At 51.0% G+C, this 26,327-nt stretch overlaps 1 protein-coding gene across 1 annotated transcript in view; it reads left to right on the forward strand.

The window, feature by feature from the left end:
- The window catches only part of OCA2 (OCA2 melanosomal transmembrane protein), a 113,752-nt gene that overhangs the window by 29,042 nt on the left and 58,383 nt on the right, over positions 1–26,327 (forward strand). The window contains exons 4-9 of the mRNA XM_036013546.1: positions 2,263–2,451; positions 4,753–4,810; positions 5,172–5,244; positions 10,693–10,850; positions 11,715–11,797; positions 13,125–13,278. Of these exons, the coding sequence (XP_035869439.1) occupies positions 2,263–2,451; positions 4,753–4,810; positions 5,172–5,244; positions 10,693–10,850; positions 11,715–11,797; positions 13,125–13,278 (715 nt within the window). The remainder of the gene's footprint in view (positions 1–2,262; positions 2,452–4,752; positions 4,811–5,171; positions 5,245–10,692; positions 10,851–11,714; positions 11,798–13,124; positions 13,279–26,327) is intronic.

A 26,327-nucleotide genomic window follows, 5' to 3' on the forward strand; every position in this document is an offset into this window, starting at 1 on the left:
GTTTTGACTTATCTTAGAGAAAGGGGAAGGAAGGGAGAAAGAGAGGGAAACATCGAAGTATGACAGAAAAGTCAATCATTTCCTCTCACACGCCCCTCCCCAGGGACAGGGCCCACAACCCGGGCATGTGCCTGGACTGGGAATCGAACTGGCGACTTTTTGATTTGTGGGAAGGCACCCAACCCACTGAGCCACAGCAGTCAGGGCTGTGGACAGGATTTTTAAATGCTTTTCTTTTGGGGGAATTTAATTTTGTTGCATTGTTTTAGCTTTGTTTTTTTTTCAACTACAGTTGACTTTCAATATTTTTAAAAGCAATTTCTATTTTCTTTTTTTCAAAGATTTTATTTATTTATTTTTAGAGAGGGAAGGGAGGGAGAAAGAGAGAGAGAGAGAGAAACATCAATGTGCGGTTGCTGGGGGCCATGGCCTGCAACCCAGGCATGTGCTCTGACTGGGAATCGAACCTGGGATGCTTTGGTTCACAGCCCGTGCTCAATCCACTGAGCTACACCAGCCAGGTCAATATTATTTTATATTAGTTTCAGGTGTGCAGCATAGTGGTTAGACCATTATGGACTGCTTACAAAGCGATTCTCTAGATATTCCCAGCACCTACCTGGCCCCGTATATATTTATTACAATATTATCGACTATATTCCCTGTGCTGTACTTTATGTCCCTGGGACTATTCTGCAACTGTCAATCTATCCTCAATCCCTTCTCCTTTTTTTCACCCAGTCTTCCAACCACCCTGTCCCCCCAACAGCCATCAGTCTGTTCTCTGCGTCTATGAGTCTGTTTCTGTCTTGCTTGTTCATTTATATTTTCTTGAGAGTCCACATATATGTGAAGTCATATCATATTTGTCTTTCTCTGACTTATGTCACTTAGCATAATACCATCTAGGTCCACCCATGTTGTTGCAAATGGTAAGACCCCATCCTTTTTACTGTCCGAGTAATATTCCATTGTGTAAGTGTACCATATCTTCTCGATCTACTCATCTATTGATGGGCACTTGGGTTGCTTCCATATTTTGGTGATTGTAAATAACACTGCAATGAACATAGGGGTGCATAGAGGTGTCTTGCGGCAGTTTAAACGAATTCTTTTTAAAGATTTTATTTATTTATTATAGAGAAGGGAAAGGAGGGAGACAGAAAGGGAGAGAAACATCCATGTGTGGTTGCCTCTCCCACACCCCCTGCTGGGGACCCAGCCTGCCACCCAGGCATGTGCTCTGACTGGGAATCAAACCAGCGACCCTTTGGTTTGCAGACCAGTGCTCAACCCCCTGAGCTGCACCCGCCAGGGTGAGAGTTCTTGTCTTGCTGTGACCCAGCCCCAGAGCAGGCTAACTGTTGAGGAGAATCTCAGCACCCCGTAGAGCTAGCTGCCTTGGAGCGGTGTCTCATGTTCCTACAAGTTATGACTGTGGCTTTGTCTGCCTCGTGGTCCCAGGAGTATTCCCTGGGGCACAAATCCCTCCCTAGAGTCAAGTGCATGCTTACTGAGCGAACTGCTCAGTAGCCCGGGGATACCACCAACAGGAAGTGGATGGTACACATGCAGGTGCATGTGGAATTCTGATCAATGTGGGGCTCCCCCCGAGTCATCCCTTTAGATTTGGCTGTGGTTCTTGGGCCCGTGTCGTCCAGCACTGGCAACCCCCACTCCCACCCCCGCTCTTGCTTGTGTGGATATGAGGTGGGAGAGCCGGGAGACCCTCCTCCCTGCCATTCCATTGCAGGAAGGTGTCTACACAGAGCAGAATGGTGGGACCCCAGCACAGGAGCGGCAGCTGGGCTGAGCTGGCTCTATTGGAAAGTTCCAAGCTCAGAATAAGCTGATGCTTTTCTTTCCCATTCTTTTTTAAAAATTGACTTTGAGAGAGAGAGGGAGAGAGAGAAACATCGATTTGTTGTTCCACTTACTGATGCATTCATTGGTTGATGCTTGTATGTGCCCTGACTGGGGATCGAACCTGCAACCTTGGCCTATTGGGACAATGCTCCAACCAACTGAGCCACCTGGCCAGGACCAAGCTGATGTTTCCTGAAGGCCCACAACTCATTCTGAAGATTCAAGTGACTCTGGATGTCCCTTGAGCCGAGTGCTCTGTGACATACAGAGGGACCAGGCCCAGCCACACGGAGTCTGAGGTCCTCCCCAAAGCCAAGAGGGACTCCACATTTCACATGTCACTGCTGAGACACAACCTTGTTTTCTGTGAAAATAACCCCAGACGTTGCTTTCCAGGGTGCAGAGCCTGCGCATTTACCACCCGGAGTTCATCACCGCTGAGGAGTCTTGGGACAACAGCTCGGCCGAGTGGGAGGGACGGTCGCTGCTGGGCAGTGAGGCAGCTGGTTCCTCCCGATCTGCCTCCTCGGACAAGGGGGACCTTCTGGAGGGTGTTCACACCAGGCTCCGCCTTTCGAAGCTGAGGTAGGAGGCTCGGGAGCACCCATGTGGCCCAGGGTGGCCGTCTCACAGGGCAGCCCGCTGGCCTGGGGTGAGACTTGGGGTCTTGCCCTCACGACACCCTTCCCAAAGGTGCAGTGGAGGTGAGGGACGGGTTTGCCCACGTTTCCTGGAAGACATGCCAGGTGGCGCTGGCCCAGGGCCAATGGCTGTGCCCACGGGGCCCCCGTATACACATTTATTTGAAGGAAGGGTCCTATCGAGAACAACATCTTTGAAGGCAGCATCTGCAGGGACAGACTGAGGCTTGGGGACCAGGACCACGGGGTCCACGTTCCAGATGTGCAGTAGCTGGGGGACCAAAGGGCCAGCCATGTCCTGTGACTCTCTCCTTGTCACCTGGTGTCTGCTCCGCGCCACGACCTTCCGTGGGCTTCCATGAGGGTGGTCTGGGCCACAGACAGGTGAGGGGACCCTCTGCTGCTGTCAATCATGAGTGTCACTGTTTCCCACCATCGGAGAACCAGCTTTCGCTGAAGCTGTTTGATGGACTCACTGAATGCCAAAGGGCACGTGTCTGCACCCAAAGCTGCCCTTTCGCTGGTGTTCTGTGATCGTCCCGGCCAAGAAAGATGACAGAGGGACCTCAGGAGGGTGACGATTTTGCCTGAGGTCTTGCAGACTGTGAGCCCGGCTGGGGGCAGGAGGTGACGCCAGGTCCCCTGCTGGTGCAGGACCAAGGACATGCTTTGGCCCACCAGCCTCCCAGCCATGTGTAGCCTCCTCACGAGGGTCCTCAGCCCCCCTCACAGGCATGGCAAATATTTGGCTGGTGAATCTGCTCTGAGGTTCTGTGAATCATGGGAAATTGTGTGAACAGGGGTCTGGCCCTGGGGGTCTCAGGGATGGTAACCCCTGTCCCCAGCTGGCTGGCTCACAGCTGCAGAGGGTGGCAGCTTCCTCCTCTGTCCCACACGGTGGCAAAATAGAATCAAGTACATTTCAGACTTGACCTTCAGTGGTTGGTTTGCCTTCTCTGACCCGGGAAACAATTGCCTTGAACTGAAAGACTCAGGGCTGTCCTTTCTCACAGGTCTAGAAAGTCCCATGCGTGGCCGTTAAGGAAACTTGTAAAAAATGTTTTGGATGGTCAGAAAGCGATTTGTATTTAGAATAGTCCACGGATGCTTCGTGCTTTCAAAAGAGGGTCATTGTGGTGCCCATTTAAATAGAAGCTGTGGAATCATCATTTGGAGATGTGAACCGATATTCATCAAACCCATTATGTCTAAGAGAATGAAAAGCAAGCTGTTACCATTTTGAAAGGACCAGAGTGGTTTTGAAAAAGATGTCCCAACAGACACTTCATTCATTCTGCAAACGTGTGTCAAGCACAGGCCAAGTTCAGTGGCCCTCCAAGTTCAGGGAGAGAGTAAAGACAGCCTGGCCCCACCCTGGAGGAGGGGCTGGTGGGGGTGGGGTGGTGATGTGTCAGTGGGAGGTGGGCCCCAGTGAGTTGGGGAGGTCGTGGGACCAGAGGTGCAGCTGGAGGGGCTACAGAGGGGTGGTCAGGCCCAGGTCCATCTTGGGCCTGAGGGCCGTGGTCAGGTGCGAAATGGTGGCTGGGCCAGGACACCACAAGGAGTCCTGAGAAGGGGCCAAGCACATGGTCTGTTTGTCTATTAAATTACCTCCTAAGAATTAGAGAGAGAATGAGAGACAGATTTAGTGTTTCACTTATTGATGCATCCATTGGTTGCTTCTTGTATGTGCCCTGACTGGGGATCGAACCCACAACCTTGGCGTATCGGGGACAACGCTCTAATCTGGCCAGGCCCCCTAGGCAATTCTTGAAAGACTCTGCTGGTCCAACCAATGACAACGTTGCACTTTCTTTCTGGAATCAACGGTTGCATCTCCGTATTTGTATATTTGATGGTCAAATCTACAGCCCCATCTTTCAGAAAACTCAGAGGAACATGATTGGCGAGTGTGACTCTGAGAGACCAGATGAGGCTTGTTGCCAGGAATCTGGGGCTTCCAATCTTGATCTTTACCATCTCCTGCAAGAAGCCGTGTGCAAGCACTTGGGGTTAACTTTGTCCCTCTCGTTTCCCCAACCAAGTCGCTTGCCACCAGGCAGAAGGAGGGTCCACAGTCTGTGGTTTGTTCCTTCCCACCCTGCTAAGGAGAGAATCCCAAAGGCAGGCTCTGAGGGGCAGGTTTCTGGGGGCCTCGGAAAGGTGGCGGAGATCGGGCAGGTCTGGGCATGCGCACTCAGGAGGGCGCTGTGCCGCTCTGACCCGGGCTTGCCTTTCTCTGCAGGCGCTGTGCGCGGTGGCTGAAGGTCACGGGCCTGTTTGCCTTCGTGGTGATGTGCTCCGTGAGTACCGTGCCCTGATCAACGGTGGGCCCCGCCCCAGGCTGGGCGCCTGCGTGGTGGGATCACAGTTCCCCTGGGGGAGGAGCTGAGGGCGTGGGGGCGGCAGCCCGTGGGTAGCGATGGAGGCCTTGGGTGCGCTTCTCTGCTTTTGTCCCAAGTCACGTGGCCGGGGCCCTGGTGACCTGGCTTTGCTCTGCAGAAGGCATCGAGCTGGCCCCCCTGGGTCTTCCCACCTCTGAGCTTACCAAATCCTCCTCCAGCCCCCTGCGGTGAACCCTTAATTTGTGTGGGGGTGAACATGGTGCAAACCCCACGGCCCTCTCAACGTGCATTCCTCACGAAATGTTTCTGGTCGTTACAGGTTGCGTTTAGCCTGTATCCAGATCAAGGGAAGTTCTGGCAGCTGCTGGCTGTGTCGCCGCAGGAAAGCTACTGTATCTGAACCACGTTCTGGACGGGAGGTGACCGATGGCCCACGGCTGAGAGTCACAAAGCCAAGAGACACCCGAGAACTATCCCAAGTGCTGCCCAAGGTCACAGCACAAGCCAGCAGGATGCTGATGAAAGACCAGGCCTCAGGACAGGTGGAAAGAGCGTCAGGGAGCCCCGGATGCGGGGCCCCTGGGCTGTGAGGTTCTCCACGCAGGGCTGCTGGCAGCGTCGCGCCATACCTTGTTAGGGCCTGGTGTCCCCATGGCTTTGGGACATGCTGCTCTGTAGATTTCTGCTGGCCCATTTTCAAGTGTATTGGTTCTTTTCCTGGCTCTGTCTGCTGCTCTGCTGATGGCTTGGTTTCTTCACATTGTGCTTTTTCGTGTCGCTTTTGCAGGCTTCATAGTTCATTGTGAGGACGCAGATGTGTTATGTGGGACAGGCACTCCGAGTGTTAGTTACTTCTGTTCCACAGCAAATTAGTGCAGATCATGTGGCTTCAACGAGAGGGTTTATTTCTCAGTTCTGGAGGCCTGTAGTTCAAGGTCAAGGTGTGGCTGGTTCTGTGTTTGGTGAGGTCTCGTTCCCTGGCTTGCAGACGGCCACCTGTCTGCTGTGTCCTCATAGGTCTTTCCTTGGTGTGTGGCGACACTGAGAGAAAGCTTTCTGGTCTCTCTCACTCTCTCTTTTTATAATTTATTGATTTGAGAGAGAGAGAGAGAGAGAGGAAGCAGGGGGGAGAGAGAAACATTGATCTGTTGTCCCACTTTTTTTTAAAATTGGAATTTTAAAAATTATTTTTAAAAGATTTTTAAAAAGATTTTATTTATTTATTTTTAGAGAGGAAGGGAGGGAGAAAGAGAGAGAGAGAGAAACATATTCAATGTGCAGTTGCGGGGGGCCATGGCCTGCAACCCAGGCATGTGCCCTGACTGGGAATTGAACTTGCCATGCTTTGGTTTGTAGCCCGCACTCAGTCCACTGAGCTATGCCAGCCAGGGATTGTTGTCCCACTTTTGATGCATTCACTGGTTGCTTCTTCTGTGTCCCCTGACCCGGGATTGAACCTGCAACCTTGGTGAGTTGGGATGACGCTCTCACTCAATGAGCTACCCAGCCAGGGCCAGTGCCTGCTGTTCTGAGAACACTAAACCTGTCAGATCAAAGTCTCCCTGATGAACTCATTTGAGCTCAGTTGCTTCCTTAGAGGTCCCATCTCCAAATACAGCCACGTGGGGGGCGCAGGCCTTGACTGTGGATTTTGGAGGGACACAAATTCTCAGCCTGTAGCCCTGAGGTAAAGCCTGGAGGTGAGCGTATCTTAAATTCTGTGAGCACTTGTGGAGGAGTTGGTGTAAATTTGGTCAGACGCTGGCAGCGTTGCTGTTTGTGGTTGCCACGGTAACCCCTCTCCACTGTCTGGCTGGTTTCTCTCCTCCCGCACCTTACCCGCCCCTAGCTGCGCCCTCAGGTTGCCAGATTTGATGACTTCCCCCTCCAACTAAGGCTTTCTCAGGAGTCTCCCCAGCCTCCCCCTATCCCTTGGAAGCCCCGAGGAAAAGCCTGAGTGAAGGGGTGAATACACCCATTCCGCGGCCCCCGGGGCTCTCCACTCTCGCGAGAGCCCACACATGACTGTCAGCAATTTTTAAATGTTCGGATTCCACTTGCCTGCTTCTGTGCGATTATCTTTTAAACAGGAATCAAATCATTCAGAGAACATAAGTGAGCCATTCTTTTCTTTAGTATCTTTCGTGGATAATCTGGGTGAACTGAAATTTCAGGAAATCGGGTAGTTTTTCTCGTCGTCGCCAGCAGTTGGCTGCGCATTGTTTTCCGGGTCCTTCTGGGGAGCCCCTCCTGTCTTCCCAGGACGCCCCTCTCCCTCGGATGAGCCACTGTCCACACGCGGGGTGCCAGCAGCACCCAGACAGACCCGATGCTCAGAGCCTAACCAGGGTCCCTGAGGAAGCCCCGCCCCTAAACACACGGCGCAGCGGTTCTCTTCACCTGGGCGCTCGCTCACGCCTGTATGTTAGTTTCACCACTCAAAAAAAAATTATGTAGATTTTAGAGAGAGAGGAAGAGAAACATTGACTTGTTCTTCCATTTATTGATGCACTCATTGGTCGCTGCTTGTATGCACCCTGACCCGGGATCGAACCCACGACCGTGGCGCATGGGGATGCTGCTCTAACCCACCCAGCTCCCAGCCAGGGCAGAGGCACCCCTTTAAAATCACGTGCAACGTTAGCGGGAAAACCATGTGCTGGGGGTCAACGGAGGAGCTCTGGGACTTGGATAAATAAACTGCATTTCTCACTCCAGGGGTTTCTGCTCTATCTCAAGCTCCCCCGGGGGCTCCCCAAACAAGCATGGAGCCCCGCTGCCCGGCGCTCCTGGGGACTGGCGCTGCCCACCTTTCCTCTGACTTCACTGCAGCTGGTCTCAACCTGCCCCCCTGCCCCGCCTTGGCCACGCCCCCAACCGTCCCCGCCCCCTCCACCCCGCCCCCAACCTGGGACACAGAGGGTCTTCAGGGAGGAGGCCCAGTCCGGGAGCGGAGGTATTCGGAGGAGCCTGCCTTCAGCGCTCAATCTGGAGCGGCCTCAGTGAACCCCGAGGCGCGGAACCTCTGAAACTTCTAAGCCGCCTCCTGCGATAGCCCCTCGCCATTCAGTGGGAATCCCAGGGAACCCGGCCAGTGCGGGGCGCCAAAATCAGATCACAGCAAAGAAGGGTCCCAGAGAGAATAGTTTAGTTCTCAACTGCGCAACTGCAGCGCGTCCGCCTTTTTCTAAGGTATTTCGCAAACCAGCTGGGGAGAAAAATGTCAACCAAACAGCACTATGGTGTGAATGAACACTTTATCAGGGTGAGCCCGGTCTAGGGGTCATTGAAGAAAGGAACTGTGGGTGCCAAGGATGGATTTTTAAACGTTTTTGTTTATTTGGAGACATGGGAAGGGAGGGAGAGAAACATCCATGTGAGAGAGAAACATCAATTGGTTGCCCTTTGCACGCCCCCTGCTGGGATGTGGCCGGCAATCCAGGCATGTGCCCTGACTGGGAATCGAACCTGAAACCTGTCGCTTTGCAAGATCATGCCCCGCTCACTAAGACGCAGCATTCAGCATGGCAACGATGGATTTCAGGAGGGGAGAGCTTGAGTGAGCTCTGAAAGGATAGGGGTTCTCCAGGTTTGGGGAGGTGGGGGTACCGCGTGTTAGGTGGCGAGGCAGACGGTCAGCGGGGCTAGAAGGCAGGGGCGGGGCTTGAATGAGGCTGCTTTTGCTGGGGTCTCCAGGTCATTACTGACACCATTCCAACACGGTGGGCTTTGCATCCTCAGCATGCGGTGGGCGGCTGAAGAGACAGAGAAAAGGAAGGCTGCCGTGTGTGCGGCCCCGTGCGCTGTGCAATTGTGTGCACGCTCCGTTTAGGGTGATCCCTCTGTTTAGGGTGCTTTCACCTGTGCCTGCTCGGGCCCCTCTTGGTCCCCAGTAGACGCTCCACATTCGTTCAATCACAGGGAGGAGCCGCTGCTCTTCCCACCGCTAGCCTGCAGGTGGTGCTGTTCCACCTCTGTGGTTTCCTCCAGGTCTCCAGCTCCCTGGGTGGAACATTTCCCCACCCGGTACCCCGCGAATTTGCCGAGCGGGAAAGACCAGGGCAGGAGTAACTTGGGGTGACAGAAGCAACAGTGTCTTTCGGGACTTCTCCCACTATGTTCTGGCCCCTGTGTGACTTCCGGTTTCAATGTGTCCATTTTGGACCCCAAGTAGCTGCCAGGGTGTGTGGAGAGGCCCTCCAGCCGGGCACTCAGCTGGAAAACAGTGCCGGTATTGATACAATGCTTTCTTTCCTGCGTGTTTTTATACATTTATAAAACAACAGTATAGCCTTGGCTTGTGTGGCTCAGTGGATTGAGTGCCAGCCTGTGAACCAAAGGACTGCAGGTTCAATTCCCTCTCAGGGCACATGCCTGGGTTGCAGGCCAGGTCCCCAGCAGGGAGCACGTGGAAGGCAACCACACATTGATGTTTCTCTCCCTCTCTTTATCCCTCCCTCCCCTGCTCTCTAAAAATAAATAAATAAATCTTTTAAAAAGAAAGAGAAAAACACAGTACATTTTGCTGTGTAGAGTAGGCAATGAAAAAGATCAGTCTTTCCCTGTTGCTCCTAAAACTCCATGCAGACCCTGCAGACACCCTGGCAGTGGTTCTGCCCCCTCCCTCTGTCTGCTCTGCAAACCACCAGTTTCTGTGATGGTTTTAAAGAAGAGTAGAAAAATTGGCCAATCAGTTGCCTCTAGAACGCACCCCAACCGGGGACTAAACCCTCAACCCAGGTATGTGCTCTGAGCGGGAATCAAACTGGTGACCTTCCACTTTCTGAGCTGATGCTCCAACCAACTGAGCCACACCAGTCGGAGCTGCTGTGGGGCTTCTGAGAGCTCATATAGAACATGGATCATTTTGAGATGCATCTTAAACTGTCACTGTTGTTCTGTTCTGGAGGCACAGTGGCTGGGCTGGCGGCAGTGTGGGACCTACGTTGTGGCCCCAGGACCCCGCAGCAGAGGTGAGAGTCAGCCCGGAGCAAGGAGAGAAGGGCTCTGTAGTGCAGGCTGCTGCACTGGTGCAAACCCAGGTGCGGGATGCAGGAGCTCAGGGTCCCGGCTGCAGCGGGGCCGCGAGCAGGGAGTTACAGGTTGAGGGAGCAGCCTCTCGATAATTCCTCTCTTCAGCGTGGAATTTCTCTTCTCTTAGCTGCTGTCAGAATTCTTTTAAAAAAGGTTTTATTTATTTCTAGGGAGAGGGGAAGGGAGGGAGAAAGAAAGGGAGAGAAACCTCACTGTGTGGTTGCCTCTCATGTGCCCCCTACTGGGGACCTGGCCAGCAACCCAGGCATGTGTCCCCAATGGGAATCGAACCAGCAACCCTCTGGCCCACAGGCCAGCACCCAATCCACTGAGCCACACTCGCCAGGGCTGCTGTCAGAATTCTCAATTCCAATTGTCTTCGTGACTCCTCACCTGCCCAGTGGACACCTGGCGCCCTAGGATCGGGTATGGGTGTGGACCAGGTTCATTTGTTCACTCATGCAGCCTCCAGCCCACCCCTCCCCGGGGCTCCTGGCAGGAGTTGGAGGCTGACTGTTAACATGGAAGCAGGGGTGTTAGCAGGACAGAGAGACACCACTTATTAGATGTTAAAGCAGAGTATTCCAAACGCACAAGGTCCTACAAGGCAAAACCACTGGTGCATGCTGGGAGGGAGGGGCTGGAGAAATGGGGCATGGTCCATCAGGGCTGCTGGCCGTGACCTTGGAGGAAAGGGCTGGCTATGCATTTCTCCGTGCATCTTCCAAGGAGGGTGTGCATGGGGCGGATGGTGGGGGGACTCCAGGTCTCTGCTTGCTCTGTGGTTCTCCTTGACGTGTCCCCAGCTGTGAACCTCAGCGGCCGAGCTGACTCCACGCTGCTCCAGGTGGACCTGGCAGGGGCCCTGGTGGCCAGCGGCCCGAGTCGTCCAGGGAGAGAAGAGCATGTCGTGGTGGAGGTAACCCAGGCCGATACTCCAGGCTCCCGGCGGCGGCCACAGCAGGTCATACTTCTGTGTTATTGGAATGGAATTGTAACAACTCACTTCATCTCTTTATAAACTGAGTTTCCTCTGGAACGGATGGGGTGCCAGGAGGCAGTGAGCCCATTTTCAGGAAAGTGCTTGTCATTTGCTCTGTCTTTGAAATTCTTTTCCCCCCTCTTCTCTAAATCAATTACAAAATTCCCACTATTTATGCACAAACTTGTTTTTTAAAAAATCTTTATCTGAGGGTGTACTGATTGATTTTACAGAAATAGGAGGGGAGAGAGAAAGAGAGTGAGCAACATAGATGTGAGAGAGAAACACTGTGCATACCCTGACTGGGGATCGAACCCACAACCTTGGCACATTGGGACGACGCTCCAACCAGCTGAGCCACGGGGTTGGGGCTCTCATTCATGCTTTGAGTAATCTGGTTCCTATTTTCAATGTCCTTTATGATGGTGGGCAGCAAGACTGCTGCCCTCCCAGGGAAATTCCCTGGCCCCTCCCCATCCCTCTCTGTTCACATCTCCCCCCAACTTTCCTGCCCTGCTTGGAAGGGGACCAGGGCGGGTGGTGGCTACACTTGGGCCCCCCTCCCATCTGCTTTAAGTTGGTAACCAAGTAGCAGTGTTAAGCCAGCTAAGCGTTTCCTCTGCGCTGCACCAGAGGGCTCAGGAGACACTTTTTCTAAAACAAAGGCCTCTGCCCCATGGAAATTACCAGCTCCCCAAGGCTTGGACTTTGCCTGGCAGGGAGGTTCTCCCCCCGCCCCCCCCCCCCCGCCCCATCTTCTCTTTCTCTTGATTCCAAACAAGCACCTACATTGGGTGACGTTCAAGTTCAAGGCCTGACTGCAGTTTTCCTCTTTGACCTTCACAGGTCACTCATAACTGGACGGTATTTTTAAGCCCCCGGCGGAGCGAGCGCCTGGTGGTCAGCAGGACCTTTGAGGTTCCGAGCAGGTAGGTCTCCTGTGCTGGAGGTCTGGGCCGGGGTGGATGGGTTGTCCTCTGGGACACGCTCACGTTAGGAAGTTCGGCCTGCATGGCTCTGATTTTGAGGACAAATGGCACCAGATCAGTTATGTGCTGTGGATGAGATGGCCTTTCTGGGTGGACAGTGCACTCAAAGGAGGTGTGTGGCAGGGTGCCAGGGCCACCGCGGTGGGAAATGGCGGTGTTCATTCCAGGTCCATGTTGAAGCACATGGTATTTTACAGCTTCCGCATTAATTTCATTACTATCATGAAGCTCTCCAATGGGGAAGTCTGGGAAATGTTAGGGTTCTTCCTCTTTTTCTTTCATGAAGGCCTCTCTGTATTAATTAACCTGTGCTCTTGGCTGCTGTAAGTGTTCTCTAGGGCTGCCACAACAAATGCCACAGGCTGGGTGACTTACCCAAGGGACATTTTAAAAAAGAGTTTATTTATTTATTTTTAGAGAGAGGGGAAGGGAAGGAAACAGAGGGAGAGAAACATCAATGTGTGGTTGCCTCTCTCGCGCCCCCTACTGGGGACCTGGCCTGCAACCCCGGCATGTGCCCTGACTGGGAATCGAACTGGCTGAAGGTGCCTAGTCCATTGAGCCACACCCACCAGGGCAAACAAGCGCAATTACACTCTTACAGTGACAGCAGGGTGCCTGTCTCCTCAGGCCTCATTCCTGAGAGGGCGGACGGCCGTCTTCTCTCTGTGTCTGCACACAGTCGTCCCTCTCTGTCTGTGTCCTGATCTCTTCTTTGAAGGACGCCAGCCATCTTGGATTAGGGCCACCAAGGGGCCTCATTTTATCAACTCTGTAAAGACCCCATCTCCAAATACAGTTGCATGCTGCCCTGCGGAGGGTTTGGAAGCGGACGTAGGAGTTCTGCCCCTTAGAGCCAGGCTTCAGGTCCAGCACGCCTGGTGCTGTGACGCCTTGGGTGCTCCAGGGCTTGTCCCACTGCCAGTGACAACCTGTGTGCGTTCTCAGGTTGCACGTGGCCCTTTTCTGTTTGTGAGCCGGTAAAGAAGTCAGGTGGTGGCGGGCGAGGAGGTCAGACAGTATGTGCACGTCCCTGCACCCTGTAAGTTCTAGGAGCGGTGCCTGCAGTGGCCGCGGGAGGCTGAGTCCCGCGTGTGTCAACCCATTCACCTGTGTGCAGGGCTCCGCGCCGCCGGGACTGGGGTTGGTGGGGCTCTGGCCATGGCCGCGGGTGACCTGGTTGGAAGGACACCAAGGAGGAAGCTCGAATGGTTGCCAGAAGGTCTGTTTGCTGCATCAGCGCTAAGGTTTTTGCTTCACTCTGCAGAGGGGGCGTTTCCATCAGCATCCGCGCCGAGCTCCAGGGGACCCCGGTGGTCCCGCTGCTGGTGGCGCACCAGCACCTCCGCGCCAGCGTGGAGGCCCAAGTGACCGTCGCCGCCATCATCCTCGCTGGCGTCTACGTGCTCATTATATTCGAGGTAAGCTCCGTGCCTGTCGTAGCCCTGTCTGCGCCCGCAAGTTGGTGTCTTTGCCTTGCTGGATGTGCCGGGCGACCTCATCCTGTCGGTGCATCAGATGGCGAGAGTATCTTCCCAAAAAGCGACATTTCCGGCCTTTTAGGTAGAAAACTGGAATTTCTGATGAACCTTGGCTAGGCGTTTGTCAGGAACCAGCAAACTCTGACCTGAGAGCATGCTTGTGCATGTGATTTTCTCGTCCCCTGCTCTGCTGCTCACACGATCTGCGACCTTGAGGGGACACGTGCTGAGCCTTTCTGGGATGCAGGGTCTTCGTCTGTAAGGTGGCACGTTGCGATCCACTGCTCACCCCAATGGGGACTCGGAGGCCCATGGCTGTGCATGTGGAGGGTAACCTATCACTCAGCTGAGGCCATCTCCTGTAAACCTGGTGTTTCTGGGAAACCGCGTGGCTCTCCCTCCCACAGCACGAGGGGAAGCTTGGACAGTGCCTGGGCTGGGAGGGGGCCCATCACTGGAGTCATCGTGAAACCAGATTCATGGTGACACATTGCACACTGGCTCCCAAAAGTCAGGCCTGAGAGTCTGTCTCCGTGACTCCGAAAGGTGTTTCTTAGGCAAGCTTGGGATCAGACCACAAAGGGTGCTGCCAAGGAGACAGCCTGTGGGAAGAATGTTCTAGAATGTGGGCAGGAAGGTTCCAGAAGTGTGCCTGGAGAGGAATGTCGGCTCCAGAGGGTCGAGCCCCCGAGTGTCCAATGAGGTCTGCTGGCTGGCTTAGTTGTTACATCTGCGTGTCTGTTATTCTGGGGGAGGTCTGTTCTCGTCGGGCCCTGTTTCATTTTTGTTTCAGGGTTCCCATGGCCACCCCTGTGCTCTGTGACGTTCTAGAAGGACTCTGGCTCAGAAGCAGGGCTGGGAACTGTGCTTTATTACCTGTACCAGTGATGGGAGAAGGTTCGTTAGGCTGAGCCTGGGAGAATCAAGGGCAGACGTGGAAAGGTCTCCTCTTGTGGAAGGGGCTGCCTGTCTGACGCGCAGCCTGGGATTTCAGCCGGGGACCCGTCACCCACACTCCCTCACCCCGCCAAAGCCCCAACTTTTGGAAGGGAAGCAGTTCACTCTGAGTCACAGAGCAGCCCAGGCTCGCTCGTACAGCAGAGCGCCGCGCACCCGTCCCACAGGCCAGCTTATTGCTTGGTAGCGTGGAGAACATTCCAGAATCCGAGCACCCAGCCTCCAGGCAAGGGCCAGCCTTGCAGTGGGCTCTTTCCCAGGCCCACCTGCCTAGGCCACCTGCTGAGGCCACCTGCGTCCCACGGGCCGGGCAGCGCCACGGCGCCACCTGGTGGACACCCCATTTCATTGTTCTTAGGAGATTCTGCACCTGGGGTTGGGCTGATGTTCCTTGCACAACGGATTTGTTACTCCGTTATTCCCTCTTTTTCTCACAGACTGCAATTTAACTCTGAAGCCTTTAGGTACAATTTTGGGGTCCACTTCACCAGTGTGCTGGGAGTTCGCGCTGGGTCTGGAGGAAGAGTGTGGTGTCTGAAGTCCCCAGTCAGGGATGCTGAGATTTCTCAGTGACGGGAGGCGGCGCAGCCCTGCGTGCGTCTCTGGCGAAGCTCCCTGTCACCTTTGCTCGACGTCGTCTCGCTCTCCACCAGGGACCGTGGCTGGACTCAGTTACTTCATTCATGTTTCCATAACCTTTCTAATTTCGTCATTGCATCTGCACCTACGAGTCAGTCATTTCTGTATCGGAGAACTTTTTCCTGCCTTATTCTGCTTACATGAGGCACAGTGGATGCGGGAAACACAAGATAAATTAGTATTCTTTAATGATTGATTTTATGGTAGTGAATGATTGCCTTAGCAAACTTCCAGGCGTGTCCATTGAGTTTATTCCGTGTCTCTCTCCTGATTCTGAGTATCATTTTGAATGGGAGCATTTAATAAATTCAGTGTGCTTTAATCACTTACAGTCACTAGTAATTAAAAAAATACATGCTTCAATGCCCATTTTGAAAGACTTTGCTGCTGTTTGAGGATTTGCTCATCTTTTTTTTTTTTTTTTGGTATAATTTTACAGCCTTTGAAAGTTATATAATTTGTAAATATTTATTCATCTTTCATTAACTCATGGTTGTTATTAATAGCCATTCAGAAAAAGCACAACAAAACAAAACCCTTTCCTTCCTCCCAGTAACCATCCCGAGGTTATAAAAGTCCTGTAAGGAAGCCAGTTCAACGTGGCTTCTATTTTGGCAGGAACCAAGCAGACAAGGTTGGAAGGACCCAGAAGCATTGTGTCATCATTGATGTTGGCTCATTGAGAGCCCCTGAAGGTCGGGTACCCCCGCCGCTGCTCCATTTAATAGCGCACTGGTTGCATTAGATATTTTTTTAAAAACCTTTTGTTTTGAGATAATCACAGACTCACAGGAGGTTGCACAGAAATGTACAGGGAGGTCCCTGCACCTTCGCCAGCCTCCCTCAGGGTTAAGGTTACACAGCCGTGGTTGGGTATCATGGAACTAATTTGGGTGCCGCGCGTGGGGCTTCGTGAGATGTGAGTGGTTATTCACACGCTCATTGGGGGGATCGTGTGTGGGACGGGGTGGCTCTGCGCGATTGTGTGTATGTAGCCTGCGTAGCCGCTGCCACCGCCAGGGGGCGGATACTCACCGGCCTTGTCCCCGACGGCCCCTGTGACAGTCCCGGGCAGCCTCGCCCTCCCCTCCCCCTGCCCCGAAGGCCTGGCAACTGCTGATCTGTTCTCCTTCTCTGTGATCCTGATGTTTCACCGAAGCTTTGTAAGGCAATAATGTGGCGTGTATCCTTTGAAACTGGTTTTTTTTTGTCTTCTCACTCAGCATGATTTCCTTGAGGTTCATCCAAAGCATGGCCTATATCGGTAGTTTGTGTGTGAGGGGGCACGGCTCTATGCAAGTATTTATTTAATTATTTTTAATTCTCACCTGAGGATATGTTTACTGATTTTAGAGAGAGAGAAGGGCAGGGAGATAGAGAGAGAGAGAGAGAGAGAGAGAGAGAAAGAAACAGATTGGTTGCCTCCCACATACTCCCAGAATGGGGACCAAACCCAGAAGCCAGGTATGTGCCTGATCAGGAATCGAACCCACAACCTTTTGGTGTTTGGGACAACACTCCAATCAACTGAGCCACCCAGCTAGGGTTTTGTGAAAATTTTTAATGTAAACATACACATTTATTTATATTTACATAAATTTACATACAATTATATATAAATAAATATACAAATATCCATATATATTTATAACTGAATGACATTCCATGGTAAGATGGAATTTTTTTTAAGCATTCATCCTTTAAAGTGTTAACAAATATTTTCTTTTTTTAAGTGTTTGGCTATTGCAAATAAAATTGTTTTTGAACATTTAAACATTTGTAATGATTTATTTAATGTTGGGTTTTAAATGTTCTTTACATATTCCAGATATAAGGGCTTGTTGGATATATAATTTGCAAATATTGTCTCTCACTTCAGTTTATAAACTTGCCCCTTATAGGTTGTCGTTCGGTGTCAAGTTTAAAGACTCTTTTCTTAGACCTAGAGCCTCAAGATTTTCCCTATGTTCTTTCCTAAAGTTTTTATTGTTTTACTTTTTACACTTAAGTCTATGATCCGCTTTGAGTTAGTTTATGTTTAAGGTGTGGAGTTTAGGAATAGATTCATTTTTTTTAAACCTGTGAATGTCTAATTCTTCCAACACCATTTATCAAAAAGTGTGTCCCTTTTGAATTGCTTTCACTCCTTTTTTTTAAAAAAGATTCTATTTATTTATTTTTAGAGAGAGGGGAAGGGAGGGAGAAAGAGAGAAACATCCATGTGTGGTTGCCTCTGGAGCACCCCTACTGGGGATGTGACCTGCAATCCAGGCACAGGCCCTGATTGGGAATCCAACCGTGATCCTTTGGTTCTCAGGCTGGCACTCAATTCACTGAGCCACACCAGCCAGGGCACTTCCACTCCTTTCTTAAAAATTAATTGGGCATATTTGTGTGGATATGTTTCTGAGTTCTCTGTCCTGTTCCATTGATCTATGTGTCCATTCTCCTTTCTTCATTACTGCAGATATGTAGAAGTCTTGATATTGGGAAGGGTGATTTCTCCCCAAAATGTTTTCATCATTGTTTTGGCTAGTCTGTGGCCTTTCTCTTTCCATATAGCTTCTTGAATGGCCCTCTAGTCCATGGACATGGTATGTCTGTCCATTATCCAGGTCTTCTTTGATTCCTTTTCCTACTTTTCATCACACAGATTATGCACATGTTTTGTTTTTATGCCTAAGTATTTCCTTTACTTTGGAGCAACTGCACCTGGTGTTGTGTTTTTGTTTTGGTTTCCCTATTTTCATTGTCAATGCGCATGTAAAATTCATGTAAGATTGTATTACTTTATTGTTAGTAACAATGCTATCAATGATAATATTTTTACTTTTTACTTCTTGAAGTTTATTTTTTTCATAGATTCTGTGGGATTTTCTATGTTTATAATCATGTCACTCGCAATAGGTTTTGTTCCTTCTTTTCAAATTTGTATGGCTTTAATTTTCTTTTCCTGCTTTATTGCAATGGCTAATGTAAAAGTGGTGAGAGTGGGCATCCTTGCTTATCCTTTTTTTAAGACTTTACTTATTTATTTTTAGAGAGAGGTGAAGGGAGGGAGAAAGAGAGGGAGAGAAACATCAATGTGTGGTTGCTTCTCATGTGGCCCCTACTGGGGACCTGACTCCCAACCCAGGCATGTGCCCTGACCAGGAATTGAACCAGGGACTCTTTGGTTCACAGCCTGCACTCAATCCACTGAGCTATACCAGCCAGGGCTTATTCTTGATCCTACAGGGAAAACATTCAGTCTTGCACTACTAGGTGTGATGTCAGCTGTAGGTTTTGGGATGGAGGAAATTCCTTTCTTTTCCTTGGGTACTGAGAGTTTTTACCTCAAGTGGGTGTTGAATTCTGTCAGTGACTTTTTGTGTCAGTTGATTTTCCTCCTGAGCTGTTTTACATGGTGGATTACATCAATTTATTTTAGAATGTTGGACCGCCTTTACACACCTGGGACAAACTGCTCTTTTCTGATGTGTTTATTACTATAATTTTCTCTCTCGGCACTTCTTCAGGTGCATCCTGCAGGTTTTGATATGCTGTGTGTTGAGTTTTATTTAGTTCTCTCTATTTTTAAAATATCCTTTGAGACTTCCTCTCTGACTCACATGTTATCTAGGTGTGTGTGTGTGTTTTAATTTCCAAATGTTTAGAGATTTTCCTGTTGTCTTTCTGTTCCTGAATTATACAGATGGTCCTTGGCTTACGATGATTCAACTTACGATTTTTTTTTTTGAGTTTACGATGGTGTGAAAGTGAAGCTGTGATGTGCAGTAGATTAAATGCATTGTCAACCAGTATTTGGACATATTTGGAATATAATGGACACAAGCTCTTTGTAAGTTGAGGAGTATCTGTAGTTTAATTTAATTATGATCAGAGAACTTACTCTTTATGGCTTTAATTCCTTAAATTTGTTGAAATGTTCATGCCCCAGATTTATGGTTTATCTTGGTGAAAATTCCAGGCGCTCCAACTATTACATTTTTTCCTTCTGCTTATAACCCTAGCATAACTTGCAAATAGAAATCCTATGTAATTAGACCTGTCAACCACCTGTGAGACCCAAGACCACCTTTGTAGTGTCTGTGATTTGATACAGGAGGGGGAGGGTGTTGCAGAGGTGTGAGGAGGATGGTATATTCAGCCTGTGTTTCTGTAACTTCCGGTGCTTTCAGAATTCCCTCCAGAGGCCGTGACCCAGGAAGGCCCATGTTATGGAGGGACAGCCCTGTGGGATTTCCAGAGATGGGTCACCATGGCAACATCGCCAGCATCTATTCCAGGGGCAGACTTGCCTTAGGGAAAGACTTGGAAATTGTCCTAGTGTAGCCAGTGAAAGTGAGCTCTTTTGCAGTGTTGAGTGAAAAGAATTTCAAACGACACACATGTGGAGAATTGAAACGTGGTGGCAAGATTTTATTGGGTTTGAAGGAATGAATACACCTTTAGGGCTTAGAGGGTGGGCAGGCTCTAGCACCAGCTGCCCCGAGACTCCTGACAATCCTCAACGTATTTTCTTGGTTCTTGGGTCTTGGGTCTTGGTAACCGGCAAGGTGTCATTCACACCGTCTAACCCGAGTTGGGCCCTCCCCTTAACCAATCCCTTTTCCGGACCTGCCAGGGTTCCACGCCCCCTATCCAATCGGATCCTTTTCCCAGGCTGGGCTCTGCCCCTCTATGTCAGCACCCTGGCTCTCTGCGCATGTCCAAAAGTGGAGGCACCTCTTCCTGGGCTGTCTTGTCTCCTACTGCGAAGTCCAAAAATTCTGTTACAGCGTCTGGTTCCTGCTGCTCACGTGCCCAGCAGAGGCATTTCCCCCTCCTACTTCCTCAGATGATCTGACCTGGGCTGGCAGTGCCTGGGGAGGCTTTCCTGCCTGCTTGGAGGGTTTTGTCTTGTCTGCGGCGGGCCCCTGCAGTGTGTGAATGAGTTGGTAAACGCTACAGCTTTCTGTTTAGCTTAATAGAATACTGTCCTAATATCTGGTTAAGCTGCCCAGTGTGTTAGGCTTAATATTTGATTCTGCCCCCTAGTTTATTAAGCTCACTGTCTGATTCTGGTTGTGCCCCCTGTTTATTAATAACTAGCCCCCTACCTATGCTAACACTAGGTCTTGGGGCAGAGCTATTTTCTCAGAGCCAGTGGTTTCTGGACTCCGCCGGCCTGCACCCTCTGTCGGCACCCCACCTCCCTTGGGGGAGTGAGCCTTGGGCAGCCTGCAGAACCTCCTACTTGCCCTCCCTCCCAGCTGCAGCTTCCAGACGTGACAGACAGCCCCGTCTCTCTTGTCCTGCTCTGCTGTAGGCGTGTCACACTGGCCACCTTTGGGAACACCACCTCATTCTCTCCCTTCTGCCCACTCTGGGCAGTGTTGAGTCCCGGTGCCTCAGCCAGCTCCTGGCACAGAATGAATGCTCAGGAAATATCACCCCACCAAAACGTTTCCAGAGCATCTCCAGAGACTGAGCAGGTGCCGAGGTCCCCAGCTGGGTCTGGTCTGACCTGGCTCTCGGGATTGGGGACCGTGTCTGCCTCTGACTCAACTGAGTGGGACGGGAAGCAGCCAATGTTCCCTTCGGCCTGTGAATAGCTCGATGGAATGAGGCCATTCAGGAAATTCCTTGCTTATTTCAATTCCTGGTTCTACAGATAATCCTGATCACCATTTTCTTACCTGAGGATTTGGGTCAGATTTCTCATCCTTGTAAAGGAGTGTCACCAAAATGGGACCAGGCCCTGAGAGGGGCTGCCTGGGGCCAGCTGTAGGGTGTGGGTTCTTGACTTCATGCGGGAAAGATTTCACAACACGAGTCCAGGTGACTGTGAGGGTCTGTTTATTGAGGCTGGGGACAGTGAAACAGGGAGGGGCTTAGCGTGGAACAAGCTGGGCTGCCTTTGCTCACTGGGACGTCAGAGAAGAGGGGCCTTGGGGACGGGTTCAGGGGTCAGCCTGGGACAAGCTGCCGCTGTCCACCGCTGCCCTGGTTGCTAGTCCGTGGGGACCCTCAGGGGCTAGGAGATGCGCCCACCTGTGGGGCAAGAAGAGAGGGAGAGAAAGGGATGGGCATGCTCCCCAGAGGGGAGTTCTGGGGATGCATCCTTTGTCTTGAGGCTGTCCTCTCTGTCTTGCAGGTGGGAGTCTTAGGGGCATCTTGAGTAAAATAGTCATCAGTTTCCAGGTGTGTTCCTTCAGGGTTGTGGTCTGCACTGATTGGCTGGTGCCAGCGCAGGGGGGTCCTCCGTCACTGAAGCTGGTCCTGGGGTCGCCCTCCTGGTTTTGATGCTTTTCTGGGCCTGGAGCTGAAACAGAGCTGAAGCCTCGATGTCATCTCCAGGGAGGCGACCTTCCGTATCTGGCTGTAAATTGCTCGGCCAGTTTCCCTGTTCCACTCGTCCTGGCTTACTGGTCTGTCTCAGTAGCTCTCGTTAAAATCCCCAAAGAACAAGACGGGGCTGATCTCCCTAATTCTTGAACTTCGCATGTCTAATGGGGGCGTCAGGGGATTTCCCAATGCGGCCTTCTCATAATTCCATGATTATAGCGGAAGCTTCTATGCCCTTATGCTGTAATAAATCACATTAAAACTCTCTGACCTAGTGTTAATGAAAAAAGTTTTATAATGTAAAGGAAATAATACATCCCCCCACGTGCCCTTCAGTGAACCCCCAGAATTATGGTTTTAGGATCACCACAGCAGGCTCCTTTCAGCTGGAAACACAAGGCTTTTTTTTTTGTTCCTTTGTTCACGTTATCTCACGGAAGAAAAATGAGACAGGCTTTGTCTGAGGCCAGCTCCCTTTGCTCTGGGTTCTTCCACATGCAATTGAGGAGCTCCTAGCATTCGGTTTCAAAATTAACTGTGAAATGAAATTCAAGAGTGATAATGGAAAACACCTGGAGTCTCCCAAGGGGACTCGCCTTAATTTACGGGAACCAGAAGTGCATTTGCAAAGAGGGGAGATGCTGTATCTCAGGACATGATGCCCACACCCCTCTGTTGGTTTTCCTTGCAAACGTCTGAGTTTGGTCTTCCCGATTTCTGTCATTATCTTTTGCAAGGATGACATTTTCTTTCTTTCTTTCTTTTTTTTTAAAGATTTGTTTATTTTTAGAAGGGAAGAGAAGGAGAAAGAGAGGGAGAGAAACATCAATGTGTGGTTGTCTCACACACGGCTCCCATTGGGCACCTGCCCCAAAACCCAGGCATGTGCCCTGACTGGGAACCGAACCAGTGACCTTTTGATTCATAGCCCACACTCAATCCACTGAGCTACACCAGCCAGGGTGCAAGGGTGACATTTTTTAAAAAAGATTTTATTTATTCATTTATTTCTAGAGAGAGGAGGAAAAAAGGGAGAAAGAGATGGAGAGAAACATCAACGCGTGGTTGCCTCTCATGCACCCCCTACTGGGGACCTGGCCTGCACCCCAGGCATGTACCCTGACTGGGAATCGAACCCGTGACTCTTTGGTTCACAGGCCGGGGCTCAATCCACTGAGTCACACCAGCCAGGGCTCTGCTATTATTTTTTGAAATACACTGTCTTTCCCTTTCTCTTGCTCTTTTGGAACCCCAATATTCTTTTTTTTTTATAAAGGGAGATAACCTTTTTTAAAAAAAAGATTTTATTTATTTATTTGTTTAGAGAGGGAAGGGAAGGAGAAAGAGAGAGAGAGAGAGAAACATCAATGTGCGGTTGCTGGGGGTCATGGCCTGCAACCCAGGCATGTACCTTGACTGGGAATCGAACCTGAGACACTTTGGTTTGCAGCCCGAGCTCAATCCACTGAGCTACGCCAGCCAGGGCGGAACCCCAATATTCTAATATTTGAATGTCTGATGGAGTTCCATAAGTCACTTAGGCTTTTTGCTCTTTTTCATGATTTCATCTTCTTTCTTCTCTCGTTGGGTCATTTCAAAGTTCTGTCTTCCAGGTCCCACATTTTATCTTCCATCTGGTCTACTCTGTTGTTGATGCTCTTTGGTGTATCCTTCATGTATTAAACTCTTCAGTTCCAGAATTTCCATTTGGTTCTTTTTAATGATTTCTCTCCATTTGTTTATTTATTTTGTTCATGTGCCATTTTCCTGGGAATATCTTTCTTGTGTTTTCTTGTAGTTCATGGAGTTTCCTCCATAGAGCTATTTTGAATTCTTTTTAAAAAAGAATTTCTTTATTTTTGGAGAGTGGGGAGGGAGGGAAGGAGAGGGAGAGAGACATCGATCGGTTCCTTCTTGTACACTCCCTGACTGGGAACCAAACCCGCAACCCAGGTACGTGCCCTGACTGTGAATCCAACCAGCAACCTTTCACTTTGCTGGACAACGCCTAACCCGCTGAGCCACACCAGGCAGGGCTATTTTGAATTCTTTATCAGTTAGATTGGAAATTCTGTGCCTTTGAGTTTGGTTACTGGGGACTTGCTATCTTTTGGCGATGACATGTTCCCTTGATTCTTCATGGTCCTCATAATTTTGAGCAGCTGCTTTTGCATTTGAAGCAGCCGACCCCTCCTCCGATTTTTACTAGTTGTATTCAGGTGGGATATACTGTTTGAAGGTCCCGCTGTACCTGAGGCTCTTCCTCACCTGTGTGGACACTCCTGCTCCACACCTCTTGCTCCCTCTTGTTCCAGAATTCTCAACCTTTGTGTCTTCTCTGGTTAAGGAGACTCACCAGGCAGGCTGCTGGGAGCCTCTCTTGTTTTCCAGAAGGTGGCACTACAGCTCACATGGTGAGCTTCCTCCCTGCCCACAACCCGGGTCTGCTTTTCTGATAGCTCTACTTTCTGGTGCTGGCAGGTGAGAGGAGCTGGGGACAGAGTCAAGGAGGGTTGGGTTTAGCACCAGGAGTGTAGGGAGTGCTGCGGGCCTGGTGGGGGCATCGTTGGGTGGGTTTCTGCTAGAGGTTTATGGTCAGAGCTCTTGCTAATAATCTTTTGATGTCTTTTAAAAAAATTCTCACTTGAGGCTTTCCTTGCTTTATCTTATTCTTTTAAAAAATATTTTATTTATTTATTTTTAGAGAAGGAAAGGAGGGAGAAAGAGAGAGAGAGAAACATCAATGTGTGGTTGCTGGGGGCTGTGGCCTGCAACCCAAGCATGTGCCCTGACTGGGAATTGAACCTGCGATGCTTTGGTCCGCAGCCTGCGCTCAATCCACTGAGCTACGCCAGCCAGGGCTATCTTATTCTTTTAAATTAATTACTTAATTAGATTTTTTTTTGAGAGAGAGGGGAAGGGAGGGAGAAAGAGAGGGACAGAAACATCAAGGTGTGGTTGCCTCTGGTGCGCCCCCTACTGGGGACCTGGCCTGCAATCCAGGCATGTGCTCTGACTAGGAATTGAACCCGTGACCCTTTGATTTGCAGGCTAACACTCAATCCACTGAGTCACACTAGCCAGGTGTGTTTTTTTTTTTTTTTTTTAGAGAGAGAGGAACAGTGAGAAACATTGACGTGAGAGAGAAATATCCACTGGCTGCCTCCCACACATACCTGTACCAAGGATCGTATGCACCTGACATAGGGTTCGAACCTCCAACCCAGGCATGCGCCCAGACCAGGAATGGAACTGTGACCTCTTGGTTATGGGACGATGCTCCAACCCACTGAGCCATGCTGCTCAGGGCAGTCCTTCAATGTCCTTTGATGTTCTAGGTGTCTTTTTCCTGACCACCTCCCTCCCTGTCACAGAGGTCCCCGCTCAGTACACGGATGCTGTGGGAGAGAACAGTTTTCTCCAGCAGCTGCTGCACAGCTGGGGAAGCTGACCCCTCACCCCTGTCACTCTCTGGTGCCTGTGGGCAAGGTCACTGCTGGCCAGTTCAGTCCCAGGCAGTGTCCCTGGGGAGCGGAGCAGCACTGGCAACAATCCTCTTACCATCTCTGATGTGTCCAAACTCATATGCATATTTGCGCCAGTGGCGCGCTGGAACCTCGTCTTGGGAAGGCTGGGCTTCCGTATTTCCCTCTGGTCTATGGGCATCTGCCCAAGTCTGCGCTGTCCAGGTTTTCACAAACCTCGGCCAGGCAAGCAGGGCAGGTGTGCTTGTTCCCGCTGGATCTGCGCACTCTTTACTGATGCATAGGTGGGTACGACCCCTCCTGGGCCACGGGGCAGGGTGCTGGGCCCCCTCTCCTGCAGAGGGGGCCTGATCAGCTGTCACAAAGAGGGGCAAAAGGAGGGATGTATGAGCTGCCTGACGAATGTTTCTCCTGGGATGACTTGGTTAATGGGAGGACCCATGAAGCGCTGGGGACACATGAGGAAAAAGAAGGAGGTGCCCTGGCTGGCATAGCTCAGTGGATTGAGCACGGGCTGTGAACCAAAGCATCACAGGTTCAATTCCCAGTCTGGGCACATGCCTGGGTTGCAGGCCACAGCCCCCAGCAACCGCACATGGATGTTTCTCTCTCTCTCTCTCTTTCTTCCTCCCTTCCCTCTCTAAAAATAAATAAATAAAATCTTAAAAAAAAAAAAAGAAAAAGAAGGAGGCACAGAATATTTGCAGGCCCATAAGACTCCTGTGGCCTGGGCCTTGGCTCCCCAGGGCTCCCATGCCTGCCCGGTGCGTTGTGGTGGCAGCTGATGCCGTCCCGAGCAGGAGCGCTCCACCGCTGTGTTCCGTGGGCTCTGTGAACAGGGTAGGAGCCGGGAAGAACGTCTGAGAGCCTTTGCTGTGTCATCTCGGGACGCCTCTGGCTATAATGGCTGCCCTCCGGGGGCGGTGCCCATGCTCGCTGTGCTCGTTCCCTGGCAGCGTGCACCAGGCGCCAGGATGGGGAGGCTTCGGATGGGGCAGAGCACTGCCCTGTGCATGCGCCTGTGCCTGAACCTCCTGCCGCTTTGAAAGCCTAAACTAGAGAGGCAGGCGCTGGTGTAAGGACAAGCAGTTCATTCAACAGCCAGCAGCCTGAAGAGCCGTGAACTCGCGTACCAAATCCCTGGTCTCAGGGCACGCAGGGGTTCCTGAGAAGGCGGGGAGGGAAAGCAGAACAAAGGGATGGGGGGAAGGGGTGAGAAGTTCTCCACGTGCCGACGCAGTCCATTCCGATAAAGACAGCAAAACTGGTCAGACTGTGGTCTGGCGCGTGTCTCCTGGTTGAAGGTCAGCAAAGCTCCCAGAGCTGGGATGCCTGAAGGTCAAATCCGTACCTTTGGAAGTTAGTCCTAAGGATTCGTATACAAACATACTGTTTATCTACAAGCTGCATATCAGAGTCAGCACTGACAGAAGTGGGGTGAAAAGAATGCTGGGGTGGGTTACCTGACCGCACCCGATGGGGTGGCTGAGAGGTGGGTCTTGTAGAGCACAGGTGGGAAACACAAGACCCCCCCAGACCGAATCCAGCCCTCCACCTTGTTTTATCCGGCCCGGCACC

The sequence above is a fragment of the Phyllostomus discolor genome, chromosome 12 (genome assembly GCF_004126475.2).
Source record: "Phyllostomus discolor isolate MPI-MPIP mPhyDis1 chromosome 12, mPhyDis1.pri.v3, whole genome shotgun sequence".
In the NCBI taxonomy this organism is placed as follows: Eukaryota; Metazoa; Chordata; class Mammalia; order Chiroptera; family Phyllostomidae; genus Phyllostomus; species Phyllostomus discolor.